The sequence below is a fragment of the Platichthys flesus genome, chromosome 18 (genome assembly GCF_949316205.1).
Source record: "Platichthys flesus chromosome 18, fPlaFle2.1, whole genome shotgun sequence".
NCBI classification, from domain to species: Eukaryota; Metazoa; Chordata; class Actinopteri; order Pleuronectiformes; family Pleuronectidae; genus Platichthys; species Platichthys flesus.
The window spans coordinates 20,624,451-20,639,124 of NC_084962.1; the positions used below are offsets into that span (position 1 = coordinate 20,624,451).

At 47.6% G+C, this 14,674-nt stretch overlaps 1 protein-coding gene across 5 annotated transcripts in view; it reads right to left on the reverse strand.

The window, feature by feature from the left end:
• Positions 1 to 14,674, reverse strand: part of col12a1b (collagen, type XII, alpha 1b) — a 77,906-nt gene that overhangs the window by 18,857 nt on the left and 44,375 nt on the right. For all 5 annotated transcript variants that reach the window (XM_062410942.1, XM_062410941.1, XM_062410945.1 and 2 more), the window contains 14 exons: positions 13,580 to 13,709; positions 12,802 to 12,941; positions 12,600 to 12,729; positions 10,446 to 10,585; positions 10,124 to 10,253; positions 9,778 to 9,917; positions 9,270 to 9,399; positions 6,448 to 6,590; positions 4,387 to 4,516; positions 4,106 to 4,248; positions 2,435 to 2,564; positions 1,953 to 2,072; positions 1,730 to 1,876; positions 1,426 to 1,542 (listed from right to left, as the gene is read on the reverse strand). In XM_062410942.1, the coding sequence (XP_062266926.1) occupies positions 1,426 to 1,542; positions 1,730 to 1,876; positions 1,953 to 2,072; positions 2,435 to 2,564; positions 4,106 to 4,248; positions 4,387 to 4,516; positions 6,448 to 6,590; positions 9,270 to 9,399; positions 9,778 to 9,917; positions 10,124 to 10,253; positions 10,446 to 10,585; positions 12,600 to 12,729; positions 12,802 to 12,941; positions 13,580 to 13,709 (1,870 nt within the window). The remainder of the gene's footprint in view (positions 1 to 1,425; positions 1,543 to 1,729; positions 1,877 to 1,952; positions 2,073 to 2,434; positions 2,565 to 4,105; positions 4,249 to 4,386; positions 4,517 to 6,447; positions 6,591 to 9,269; positions 9,400 to 9,777; positions 9,918 to 10,123; positions 10,254 to 10,445; positions 10,586 to 12,599; positions 12,730 to 12,801; positions 12,942 to 13,579; positions 13,710 to 14,674) is intronic.

Genomic DNA, 14,674 nt, shown 5'->3' on the forward strand with positions numbered 1-14,674 from the left:
TACAGTTATTAATGAATGAAGATGATCTTCTTCCATCTTTCAATCAGGTTTCAAAAACAGCACATTCTGGTAAACCTGATGTTTTGGTAAAGAACCGTGAGCCGACGCCTCCTTCACATGAACCACTGACTCGTCTGTGACCGGAGCCACAGACTGAAACCAGCCGGTCGACCACACCCTGAACATTTCTCTGGTTCTGAATCATCGTAAAAGATTAATGGAAGTGGTGAAAACTGAGATATTTACTGGTGTTTCACATGACTGTTGATCCCTAACAGTGACTCAGAGATTACTTCCCCAGGTGTTTACACATCTGGCCTGTGATCTGTGGAAACCTCTGTCACAGCTTCACAATCACGAAAAATAATAGTTTTACACAGAGAGAAGCTTTGGAGGAGCTGCAGCCTGAGGAAACTGTTTCTTGATCTCAGAACCCTCTGTCAACATGTCTGAGCCGATGGAAGCCGACGTCTGACCCTTCCACTGAAGTGTTTACCACTCTGCGTGGCTGGCCAGTGATATATTCATAATAAGGTTTCCTATTTACACTGAGCTCCGGTCAGCACAAACAAACAAAGGCTGTTTACTGCAGAGACAGCTGCGTGATGAGGACACGAGTCAGCGGACGACTTTAAACAAGAAGTCTTCGTCATCTTCCTCCGAACGACAGAACCCAGCAGCTCTGGTGACGCAACGCGACCGGACTGATCTCTGTAACATCAACACGCTGGAGGTGACTTCATGTGAACTGTTCCAGGAAACACACACACACACACACACACACACACACTAACACACACACACACACACACACACAGGGCGATGGAATCCAGAGCAGTGGCCCTCGTTCATCAGAACATTAGATACACACAGATTTGAACAGTGAGGGATGTTGACAGGAAACAATCCCTGAGACGGGATCTGAGTTGATTCCTCGTCTTGAGACCCGGACGCCACACCCTCTTCTCTAACCAGCGTTTTATAATACGATGATTATTATAATATAATAATTAACCATGGACGGAGAGCCGAGAGCCCTCGTGTGTCTCAGGCTGACAGACCCACGTTTGTTCTGGCATCTTGTCTTGACCACACAGATGTTAAACTCTCCCTGCTCGTTTCCTGGGTTCTCCTGTTGTCGGACCGCTGACCCGTGTGCAGGTGTGAATCGGAACCAGATGGGAATCAAACAGAATGTTATCTTTAAGCTCGGTGGTCGCCCGCTTTGCATCCTGGCCAAACCCTGCGTCCTGCTTCGAGTAACGATCCCATGAAGGAGGCCTGGAAGCAAACAGGCTCCGGGGGGGGGGGGGGGGGTCGAGACGTGACCATGAGCAGCGTGATGATCTCATCTGGAGACTTCACCCACATGTGACCTCAGGACGTGACGGTGGTGCAGCTGATTAGGAGGTGGAGGAGACTCACGGTCCACAGGGTGGAGCTTGATGCGGTAGGACGTGGCCGCCCGGTGAGGAGTCCACTTGATGCAGAACTTGTCGTGATCGGCGTCGAAGGTCTCGATGTTGGTCACGTTCAGGTAAACTACGGGGGGGACAGAGATTATGGTTTTCTGAGGTTTACAGGAGAAGCTTGAACTGAAATACAGTGAACTTCAGTGGGATCAGAGTATTCATATTTAGAACAAGTCCCACAGAGAGGTCAGATGATTTGAGGACTAGGTCTCTGACGGCAGATCCCAGATGAGGATTCAGTTCATCTCAGTACGTACGTGTGGTTCCCTGTCCAGCGAGCGGCCCACTCAGACCGCCGGTGTACTGAGCGATCACCTTCACGTCGTAGGGGGTTCCCGGCTGCAGGTTGTGCAAAGTGTAAGACGACACGTCGCCCACGAATAGATCCACAAACTGGTTGGTGCCTGTGAACACGACAGAGTTAAATCACTGCAGTTGTAACGAGCAGATGAGATCAAGTCCCAGAGTTCCTCAGCTCACCTTGAGGAGCGTAGATCAGTTTGTAGCCGTGGACCGGCGCTGCCACTGGGTCCCAGGACACCCGGAAGCGGGTGTACCACTCATCTGAGACACGGAGGTTCCTGGGGCTCAGGAGGCCGACTGCGACAGAGAGAACACACGTCAACACAAAGAGTTTGTCTCAGACACAAAACAACACAACCGCTTCTTCAGCAAACTTTCCTGATCCTCGGATTCTGTTGTTTTAGGAGAGAAGTGAGTCTGTGACATTAAATCTAAACTCAAACTACTGATGAATCTTCTTCCTCCTTCACATCTCTTCATTAAATCGATTTCATTTATAAGACTCTTGTTTAAATGTGGGTCTTTTCTCAGTGTCCATGTTGTTTGTAGAACTGATGCTGCTGCTAACCAACACCTGCTGCCTCTGCTAACGTTCATCTCCTGGATCTAACTTCTCTCCTGACGTCCTGAGTCTCTTCTGTGGAACTCGAGCCCCTCACCTGTACGTCCGGGTCCGGTGAGCGCCCCCCCGGGCCCCTCGGCGTAGATGGCCTCCACGGTGATGTTGTACGGGGTGTCTGGTTGCAGGTTCTGCAGCATGGCGTTGTTTCTGTTTCCAGGAACCACGGTCTGAGGAGGAGCACACCGGAGAGCCATGTTATACCCTGATGACCCTACTTACATCCAGAGGGTTAGTCGTGACAGCACTTTGACTTCCTGCTCTTCTCCTACACATGCTAATAATCAGCTGGGAGGAGGGGGGGGGGCGTCCTCCATGTGCTTCACACACATCCTCTCACTGACACATCAGATGTTCCACACATCCACATCTCATCGTATCTGAACTGTGTTCCTGTGCATGAATCAGTTTATTTGAACCTCCTGACATGTGACTGGATGAAAAGTGAGTGTGGCTGTTCCAGGATCTGTCTTTAAGTCTCAGGCTGTTGCCTTCATGGTGCCACCGTGGTTTAGTTTAGTGTTCAACTGGATCTTTAATGTAGACGTGTTTCACCTTGAGAGGTTGTGAGTTCACATCAGAGCTCCTGAAGGTTTCAACAAGTTCAACTTCAGACTTTTAAAACCCGGGAACGTGGAGTTATCTCTCAAACATCATGGTCCTGTGAGCTGCTGGTTCCAGCTCACAGATCCAGGTGCTGCTGAGCCGAGCCACGTGTCACCGCTTCCTCTACATGAGCAGCGCAGGAAGAGACACACACACAAACCACTTGTGCGGTCTGCTTGTGGTTGTTGGGTTGTGTTGGGGTTGTTGTTGTATCAGCTTGGTGGACACAGATGATTTCAGGGTCTCCTCCATCTTGGCTCACGATGAAAAGCACAACCAACGAGAGCCAGTGGGGAGAACCTGTTGTTTCTGGTGGAATCTCCACGCTGCAGAGTTCCTTCACCACAGGACGTCTCCTCTCTCCCACACATTGGAACTTGTCCGTTCACATGTTTGTTGTCTAACCTAATCTGCACTGTCAAGATAAAGAGTCTGAAAAGTCAGGAAAGTTGTTTCCGTTCAGAGAATCTTTACAAACTGGTTTTCTTTCCTTCAGCAGGATAATCTCTAACGGACAGGAAGGAATTCTTTTTCAGAAAATTGCACTTCATCTGGATTATCGTCTAAAGCCTGGTGCTCTCTTTAAAGAAATGATCTGTTATTGGTTCTCAAGTCATTTCCGCTCTGGAGAAATCCTTTCATCACCCCCCCCCCGCTGCCGACAGCTGACTCATGGCGAACAGGTGCTTCGCTAACAAGCGGGGGGGAAGCGCAGCTGGGCCGGCTCCGCCCTCACACTTGTTATTTAGGACCATTAATAACGTTATTATGGCCCAAATTGCTCTGTTTGTTTAAACTGAGCCTGTAATTATCCTCACTAATCGTGGATTTATAACCTGAAGGAGCCAAAGGAATCCAGAGACGTGACTTCACTGCATAGCTTGATCTGAACGTCACGCTGAACGCAGATCGCAGAGAGTTTATCTGAGACCTTTATCAAAACAAGGAATAATAAAGAAAAGCATCTCTCACGATGTAAAAGATCGAGTGTGAGGGAGAAGCTTGAGGCTCGGATTCTTAAGGAATCACATTTAAAGATATTGAACCGGTTTAAATAGTTCAGTTAATGAAATATGAAAGTCCCTTCTTCAGTTAGAATACTTACGAACTCGGTGATGGGGTCCCCGGTCATGGGGGCGTAGGCGATCCGGTACTGCCTCACCGGCCCCTCGGCGTGCTCCCAGCCGATGGTCAGGGTGCTGGTGGTGGCATCGAACACACGCATGTTCCTGGGACCGGCACGTGGCACTGCAAAGAGAACACGTCACGTTATGTAGAAATCAACTGGACGAGTTGTGTTTTTTTCAGCTCTTCAGGTTCAGGAAGCAGAGGATCATGGGTAATATACAGGTTACATTCTGTATAACCTGTGGTCGGTGAACTCACGTGTTTTGCCGGGGTCGCTCACCGGAGATCCCTCTCCGTCGGCGTAAATGGCGGAGACGCTGACTGAGTAGGGCGTGTCCGGGACCAGGTTGTCCAGGAAGGCGTTGTTAACACTTCCTGAAACCAGAACCTTTCACAGAGAAACACAAAACCACGAAGGGTCAGAGAAGATCTGGACCCGGTGGTCGGGACGGCCACAGAGCGGAGTGCCTCCTCATCATTACACACAGATCTGGCTCTGATAATGTACATAATGACCTCACTGCTCATCCCATATCCAGTGATCTCCTGCTGCCAAAGTTTCCCTCAAACACTAACAAAGGCACCGGCGGTTCGATGCCAAACAAATCCTTCATTCAGTAAGTGGACTGACGGATAAACAGTTTCTGCTGAGAAGCGGCTGGAGAGTGCGGAGCTCTGTCATCGGCTCCGACTGGGAGATGACTGGGGAGCGTCTCCTGTCACTGGGATTACCACAGTGATGCTTGTGGGCCATGAAACCCAGGGTCATTACATCACTGGGCTGGAATCCACTGGTCGAGCTCAAATCCATCCTCATCAAGAGATTTAGCTTTGGTTAAAAAGAGAGAGGTTTGGAGCCAAATGTGGAAAAAGCATATTCACCTCGTGTCCTGAGGTTGAATCAGGAATCATCCCAAGAAGGATGATGAAGGACATACCAGAGGTTTGTTTGCACACAGACTTGAAACCGGAGGTTGAGACACAAACTCCTCAGGAAAATGTTAACTGACGTTATAAAGAGAGAGTCGTTTTCTACCAGTGGAGTCGCCCCCTGCTGGTCAGAGAGAGAAGACAGGTCCACGTCCACGTTGTTTAAAGGCGCAGTGCTTTTTTAATACCTTAAAAACATTATCTTCTCAGGCTAACGTTACCTAGTTAATCCAAATGACCATGAGGCTTTAATCTGTCAACGTGTGTCAGAGGAAACACGTCTTCTTTGTGCTCTTCTGTTAAACGACTGATATTTAACTCTCTCCTTTTAAAAGAAGAAGAACGACAGAAACTGTGAAACACTGTGAGAAGATCTCAATCATCAGGACAGCCTGGTGACCCCAGAAGGACCACGGCTCCTCCTGGTCTCACTCAGATTGGTCCAAACATCAGTCAGAGCTCAGAATCTTTGTGGGGAGAATAAAACCTCTTTTCTCTCTCTGCATTCCAGACATTTGCACCGGAGCATGAAATCAGCGCTGATGGAGAGACACAAAAAACTGACAAGTCATGATTTCCACATTACCATAATTACTGCTGCACAAACATCTGTGCAGCATCAAAACCAACACTGAGGGAAACAAATAGGTCCGACCAACTGGGACCACCTGTTGTTCTCGTGGAATAATCTGAGGGAAACCAGTGAACGCTACGACCACACTTTGATTTCACTTATTCAGATCATATTTTATATAATGTGTAGTCTACAATCAGTGTAAACAGATGTTTTCAATAGTGGGGAAATAGAATACAAAGGCCCTGGTTATGGAATCAAGCACCAAGTGTCGGCCAACAAGTTTAAAGTGTTAAACCTGAAACCTTGAGTCTGTTGTTTATTTAGCAGATTTCAAAACTGGCTGTTATTCTTTCTGAAAATGATAAATCAAGTGACAGTCGGTGTTTTGACATTTTAAAGTCAAATCAAGATGTTGATCAACAATAAACATAATCAGTAGATTACACAGTATTAACCCAAACCATTGGTTGTAGCTCTATCTGCTATGAAATCTTCTTTATCTTGAAACAAGCAGCTCAATCCGCTGGAGGGAGGAAATCATTTCCCCGTTTATCACAACATCACTGAACTTATCTCAGGAATTTCCTGGAGGCACGAAAACGTCCGACAAGTTGATTCACAACCCAAAAACTCATTATACGATCCCACACGCAGATTTTATAAGAGTTTAAAAATAAAACGACATGTCAGAGTGTGTTGTGTTTTTATCTGTACAGTCGTTGCTCTGATCCTGTTCCCTCCGGAGAGAGACCCTGAGGCTGAGGGCTGCTGATGACAGTTTGAGAGTTGAGAGCCTGGAGAGAGTTACTCACCGAGCCCGTGGACCTGGTTCCGCTCAGGGAGGAGTAGGCCACGCGGTACTGCTGAACCTGGCCTGAGGCGGGCTCCCAGCGCACGTTCAGGCTGTTGGGGGTGGGGTTGTACACCTGGATGTTCCTGGGTGGCGTGCGTGGGACTGCAAAGGTCACACAGGTGAAGAGAGAGTGAAGTGAGCAAGGAGGGAGAGTTCCCAGTGTGTCCCAGTTCAGCAGCTGGGACAGTTAAAGCAGCTGATGTTAAAAAGGGTCAGTTTAGGTTTTGCATTTCTTTAAAAGTTGGATAATTTAAATTGTTTTGCTGACCTCAGATTTATGTCTGTTTGCTTGTTTGTCTGCAGGAACTGATTTCCATGAAACTGTGAAAGGAGGGGACTGGATCCAAGAAGATTCACTTTCTTTCACTATACATATATTAAAAGAATAATTCCTGGATCTTGATGAAGACAATCTGCCATATTTAGAGAAGTGACATCTATGTGTTTAATGCTGTGTTTTTTTTTTCTCGAAAATATAAAACATTTGATAGAGAATTTTATCGTCATTTCTGTTTTACAGATTCCATGAAGCTGGAGGCGCAGCAGAAACCTCCTGCAGGGTTTACGTCCATGTGTAGAGAGAAGTAGCAGAGTCCTGAGTTTATGCACAAGCCCTAAACTTTCCTTTTAAACCGAACCAGATGTGCACGTCCCCCTGGAGCTCTACTCAATTAAAAAACACTCCATGCAATAAAAAGACGTAAAAGGTAGCCTCGTCCTCAGGAGAGAAAAAACCCTCCCGAGCAGAAACCCTCCTCCAAACGTTGTGTAACCACTTTAAAACCTCATCATGCAAACCTCCCGAGCACAGAGGACCGCGTCCACCAGGAGCGTCACTGTTCTCATCCAGCAACAGAACCAGAGCTGATGTCATCCTGCTCCAATCTTCTGTTATTAATCGCTTCACAGCAGCGACTGAGTTTCTTCCTCCGTTTGGACTCAACTGTTGTTTTTGTCCAAACTAAATGTGACAAATTCCCCCAGGGATGGAAACAGTGAAGCTGGACTGAGCTGGTGATCATAAAAGATGATTAACGTCGCACAGAGACTCGTGTGCACTGACAGACGGAGGCACACAGAGGAACACGCCAGATGGTCACATGTTCAAGTCCCACCGCAGCTCACACGTGTGACGTTTCACTAAACTCTGCTGCAAGCATTTCAAACCAAAGTCTGGTTTTCACTTTATAAAATCTCATTCCTGCTGCTAAAGGAAAAAGAGACAAACTGAATCAAGACTAAACCTTAAACCTGAGCCAAACGTTTACCCCCAAACCAGAACCACCACAGGAGACGAGCATCCTCACCCAGTTCAACCAACACATCTGAGGTATATGGAGCTACCAGGAGGAGCCACAGAGCAGCAGGTTGCTCTGCGACTGGCCGGTGGATCCCTGGATGACGCCAGGTTCAACTTTCTATCCCGAGTCGACCCTGAGCTTCTCTCTTCTGATTCCGCTCTGCGTCAGGCATCACTGCTCTGGATGAGCAGGAGCAGAGCTTTGTGTTTGTCCATGCAGTTGTAAAGTCGGCTTCTGTGTGTGAAGCTTCGAGCTCAGCTCACGTTCAGATGCTTTCAAATGGAGTTGATCAGAACCTGTCTGCGTCCTGCCAGTCAAACTGTGTGTGTCGTGTGTTGTTGAGCCGATTGTGAGACGAGGGAAAGAGCTGCAGTAACATGAAGACAGACAAAGAGTGCAGGTCTCTTCTGTGTCTTTGAATAACTTGTGCTTCACATGCACCTCTGCATGCGAGCCTCTGCATAAATAAAGAAAATTCCAGGTTCGCCGCAAATCGTAACGACCTCTCTCTTATTTCATTTCCCATCGCTCCAACCAGTCTGGTGGAAACCTGCCCAGTGGTTTGTGTGAAATGCTGCTGACGATCAAACAAACCAGCAGACGAGTGAAAACACGACCTCCTTGGCGAAGGTAACAACTTCTAGTCCACAAACATCCGTGTGGCACATCAGGTCACATCTGGATCCCAGCCGCCGCCCGACTGTCGTGACACGAAGTCAAAACGTTCTGCTGGAGGTTTCAGAGGAATCGCTTTGTGCCTCACTCACAGTTTTCCGATTACTAAAAGACGGCAGGATGCATTTCTGCTGACTGAGCGTGGCCGTGTGGGCAGAAACCAGAGCTACACACACAGAAGCAGCCGGAGCCTGAAGAGCTCTCCAGACAGAGGGAGCTGCTCTGCCAACAGGAGGTCCTCCTTATCTGTCTTCTTATTTCATCAATCACTTTGAAAACAGCTCCTCACTTCTCCTTTGTTCCGTGGACTCGTCTGTGTGTCTGTGTGTGTGTGTGCCTGTGTGTGTGGGGGGGGGTTAAGAGCTTTTTAAAGATTTAGGGGTTTTGGCTGATTACAGTGGTTTTCCACTGGTTCAGCTGGGAGCTGGTGTTTGTCGGGTGCTTCTGATTTCTGGAGTCAGACTCGGGTTCACGTCAGGACAGGGATGAAGATTTGTCCTGGAGACATTAGTGCAGAGGGATGAACTGTTTCTCATGATCCTGAGCTGCTGGACAGTAGCTCAGTGACCTTTGACCCTCTCCAGCTGGACTTGGACGCTCATCATCAGAGGTCATCTCTTGTTATATCGAGCTGCCCTCTCTGACCTCTGTTGAATAGATATACACCTGACTGGTGGTTTTATATGAGCTGTTGTGTAAAGATGCAGTTTCCTGTGGTTCTAGTTCGTCTTACTGATCATGGACTGAACCTGGGGGGGGGGGGGATGTGAGTGTCAGGTGAACGCTGGCGTCGGAGGAGACTCACGAGTCTTTCCGCTGTCGGTCTGACGCAGACCTTCTCCCTCTGGGTAGACTGGGACCACGGTCACGGTGTAGGGCGTGTCCGACAGCAGGCTCCTCAGCACGGTGTTGGTGGTGCCGCCCGACACCTGCTCCTGCTCTCACACACAAACACAACTTCAGAAGATAGAGACACAACGTGCAGCTTCTAGTCTTTCAATCAATGACGTGAGCAAGACTGTAAAATCAACATAGTGCAAAAAGAATGCAGCTTGAATTAGTTATTGTTTTTAATTTGTAATAAAGTAACAAGATAAAAAGCTTCATTAGATCTAAAACATGAATTTGTGAATAAAGTGAATGGAAGCAGTAGAATTTTTTTGTTTGTCGAGTGAATGTGCATGAGAGAGAATCATGATTATAGTTGTTATGCATCTGTTTTCATGCATGAAATACAGATACGTCTGACCCCCCCCCCCCCTTCTTGTCTTCATGAGCTGGGTGTAGCACAGGAAGTCAGGCTGATGTCTCACCATGTCCTCGGCGCCACCGGACGCTGGCACGTAGAAGATGCGGTACTGCCGGACGTTGCCCTCCGCTGGCTCCCAGCGGACCTTCAGGGAGCTGGTGGTGGGGTCGGTGACCTGCAGGTTCTTGACTCCGCCCAGAGGCTCTGAGGACACAACAGAGGGTCGTCAGACATGTGAGTGACAGGCAGGGAGCAGAGAGCTGGCTTGACCCCCGAGCAGCAGGGAGGTTCAGGGACTCAACAAGAGGAGAAAGCTGAGGCAGGGATAATGTGTTTGTCTTTATGATCCTGTCTCTTTGACAGAAGAGTTCTCAGGGAGGAGATGTGGTCACAGCTCGGTCCACACTCACTTGTCTTTCCGTTCTCTGACGAGCGCTTCCCCTCCACGTCGGCGTACACGGGCACCAGCGTGACTTTGTACTCGGTGTCCGGCTGCAGCTCTCTGAGGACAGTGCTGGTGGACATCCCAGAAACCTGAGTCTGGACAACGAGACACGAGGGTGAAGGGAGGTCAACATTAGACATCTAGCTGGAGACAAGCGGCTGATGAGCAAGAACTTAGATCTTAAATCTGTGACTTTATCATGACTTTAAAACCACATTGTTTTTTAACCTATTCATTCCTATTGTATCCCTGCAGCTCTGAGCAGGTGTGGCACCATGTGTCCTCACCATGCTGTCGGCCCCTCCGGCGGCGGGGGCGTAGATGATCTGGTACGTCCTGACGTCGCCCTCGGCCGCGTCCCAGCGAACCCTCAGCGAGTTGGTGGTGGGGTCAGTCACCTTCAGGTTCTTAGCTCCGCTCAGAGGCTCTGAAAGACACGTGAGAACCTCAGTGTGGAACCGTGTTCTCTTCACGCTGCCCTCGACAGACCAGATGTCTCAAAGTCGGGACGATGTCAATCACATGCAAGCGTCTCTCGTTTCCTGAGACCATCTAAACTTTGTGGTCTTCTATGAAACAAAAACATCCTCATTAAAGAGTCGCTCAGACTTGAAAGAATTCCTCCGAGGTTTAAGGAACTGCTGCAAATAATTTGGAGCATTTGTTTCGTCCTGCAGGGTGCACCAGCCGGGCGGGTGTACCACATGAGGGGTGTCCAGATGTATCCAGGAACTGACTAAACTTTCTGGCATTTATTATTTTCCTTTGTGAGCCACAAGTGTTGTTACACACGAGGTCTGTGTTCGAGTTCCCCGTCTGAAAGGACGACTCATCAACCAGAATCTGAGTCTAGGTCCCCGCAGGTGATCAGAGGAACTTCCTGTCGTCTGGACAAACACGGGTCTCAGTTCATCTCAGTTCATCTCAGTTCATCTCAGTTCATCTCAGTTCATCTCAGTTCATCTCAGTTCATCTCAGTTCATCTCAGTTCATCTCAGTTCATCTCAGTTCATCTCAGTTCATCTCAGTTCATCTCAGTTCATCTCAGTTCCTCTCAGTTCATCTCAACTCATCTCAGTTTCTCTCAGTTCATCTCAGTTCCTCTCAGTTCATCTCAGTTCATCTCAGTTCATCTCAGTTCATCTCAGTTCATCTCAGTTCCTCTCAGTTCATCTCAACTCATCTCAGTTCATCTCAGTTCATCTCAGTTCCTCTCAGTTCATCTCAGTTCATCTCAGTTCATGTCAGTTCATCTCAGTTCATCTCAGTTCCTCTCAGTTCCTCTCAGTTCATCTCAGTTCCTCTCAACTCATCTCAACTCATCTCAACTCATCTCAGTTCCTCTCAGTTCCTCTCAGTTCCTCTCAGTTCATCTCAGTTCCTCTCAGTTCCTCTCAGTTCATCTCAGTTCCTCTCAGTTCATCTCAGTTCATCTAGTCTCCTTCTATTTTATCTTTATAAAATGGGCGTGTATCTCTGGGAACCTCTCTCACTTCTCACTTAAATCTTTCTCCTTATCTTTTTCCCTTCGGTCTCTAATAAAGACTTAAAATTGTCTCACAATCTTAAACATTTTAATGTAGAACAGAAATATGTAAAGATGAAGGGCTGAAGCTTTATAAGAGCCATGTCCTCTCATTTCTATTGTTTTATTCTTAGTCAATTTGGTATTGTTTTAAGCTCTGTAAAAGAATGTCTCCTCTCCCCCCCCCCCCCCCCCCCCGTTGTGCATCAAGCTTTAATAAAACCATCTGCCAGTAAAAATAAAGATCCACCGAATGAATAAATAAAAGATAAAAAGAGTAATAGGAGCTTTATAGTTGCATGTTTTGTCATAAAACCTTTGCTGTGATGCACCAACAGGGAGACATTCCTGGAGCAGCTCAAACCAGTAACTGTGAGAACCAGTTTAATAATGTGACCTTCATCTTCATGGTGCAGCCCAGCTTCACTGAAACTTCCAAACCAGCTCCAGACGAACAAAGTGACAGATTTACAAACTGCTGGAAAACGGTGGATCTCCACCAACGACACCAAATCCAACAAATAAAGAGGAATTCCAAAGTAATCCGGCCTCTCTCGGCCAAATGTTGGATTTCAGTTTGGAATCATTCTCTAAATAAATTGATATCATAAAAGAAACTGAGATACTGTTTCAGGCGGTGAGATTTGTGCCAGAGGAAGAAGATGGTGAATAAGTCAGAGACAACGTCAGTGAGGGTTTAGTGCTGGGAAAGTTCAGATGTGTTAAATATTTTGATTGACGGCAGAGAGGACGGTCTCTAAATAAAAAATGTCCTTCGTCTGGTTTCCGTCTGTCCAAGGTCTGTGTGACACAAACAATCCTACACAAAGCTTCAGGGTCACGTATCTGACTCACTACAACAACACACATCCTGAATGCTGCACTGGTTGTGTGTCCATGTGAAGGATTCACTCACTGGTCCGGCCCTTCTCCGCCTGTCGGATGCCCTCCACGTCGGGGTACACAGGAACCACGGCCACGTTGTAGAGCGTGTCGGTGTCCAGGTTCCTCAGGACGGTGGTGGTGGTGCCGCCGGTCACCTCCTCCTGTTACACATGAGACCTCCGTCAGCAGGAGAACCACTCCATGGAGGTGAGAAGGAGTCAAACAGGTCTTACCATCAGCTCCTCTCCTCCCGGCTGAGCAGCGTAGAAGACCTTGTAGCTCCGCACGTTGCCCACAGCCGGATCCCAGCGGACCGTCAGGCTGCTGGTGGTCGGGTCCATCACCTGCAGGTTCTTCACGCCACCCAGAGGATCTGAGGGGGAGGAGCCAGCCTCAGTTAGAAACCACTGATACAGAGAGAGTGATGGAGCAGGAGAAGAACTGGAGGAAACTCAGGACGTGTAATAATCTGAGTCTGAACCAGATTCATGTTTCATTGGATCTGGTTAGTTTCAGTTTCTCCACAGTACTCCACAGTACTCCACATTACTCCACAGTACTCCACATTACTACAGTACTCCACAGTACTCCACAGTACTCCACAGTACTCCACATTACTCCACAGTACTCCACATTACTACAGTACTCCACAGTACTCCACAGTACTCCACAGTACTCCACAGTACTCCAAAGTACTCCACATTACTCTACAGTACTCCACATTACTACAGTACTCCACAGTACTCCACAGTACTCCACAGTACTCCACAGTACTCCACATTAGTTCAATGCACCAAATTACATCCTGGAAAGTGAAACATGATGAAGTTATATTTCTAAACCCTTTCATAAGAGGACAAAAATAAACGCCTCACTATGTTATGATTTAAACTGGTTTAGTTATTCTGCTCCTTCAATCCATCAGTCACTCTTCTTCGTGTGTTATCAGATCTAAAGTTACTTTATGAAGACATATAGCTGGGGTCAAGTCCATCAATCAGAACCACTCACTGGTCTTCCCGTTCTCAGACAGCGGCTTGCCCTCCATCTCGTGGTAGACGGGCACCAGCGTGACGGTGTACTCGGTGTTGGGCTCCAGGCTCTTCAGGACGGTGGAGGCGGTGGTTCCAGAGACCTGGTCCTGGTGGGGGGGAGAAGAGAAAGGAGGATTTGGAGAACGGTTAGAAACTCCATATCCAGGAAATGAGGGTTTGGCAGACGCAGGAGGATTCTGTGCAGGACGACTGAACGATGTCACAGCTGAAGGTCTCCTGAGATCCGGTTTCTTGGACGCAGCTTCAGTCGGGATCTGTCTTTGTGAAACTCAGCGGTGGCAGAAGCTCGGAGACTTTAAAGAACTGTCCAGGGACAATCTGACCCTTCCAGCACAAACTGGCAGGAAGGAGAGAAAGTCTTCCTACATTTATTCTTTGTCCACTTGATCTAATATTAAGTCCTGAAATCTGCCAGGCGGCTATTTCTATTGTTTCCAAATCAAATTATCTCATTTCAGGACATGTCTTCAACCAAGTGACACAATCTGGTAGGTAATGAAAAGGACCCGTTCAAGATATAGTCACAGTTTCTACAGAAAACAGATCAAAAAGTCCTGGAGACGAGTCAAACTCTCCCACATCCCAGTAGAACGCTTTCAGTTGGCTGTCGATTTTAATGGAAACAACATGATCCAGATGCTTTCATCTTTTAATAACTCCATATTCTGACATAGGAGAAGAAGAAAAGAGAGATCCTGCATGAAACTGCCTTGGACACGAGAGTAATGGTCTAATGTTGCTGCCATTTCTCCACGAGTGATGAGAAAAGACCAGAGATGAGATCAATCTGCTTCCACGTTATTTCACAGGAGAGAAATACAAAAACAGAAAGAGGATTTGAATCGGAAAATTCTAGAGAAAAATGTGAGTGATGTAGAATTCTAGCCGCCACTGAACGTTGTTTTTTACGTGATTGTAGCTAAAGCGGTTTGAATTAAAACAAACATATCTCGTTCCAGTCGTGAGCAGCCGAGACGCTAATGTGGCGTAGAGGAAGTTCTCAGCCTCTGGTGAGAGTCCAACATCTGGAACCGACGGATTCCAGCCGCTC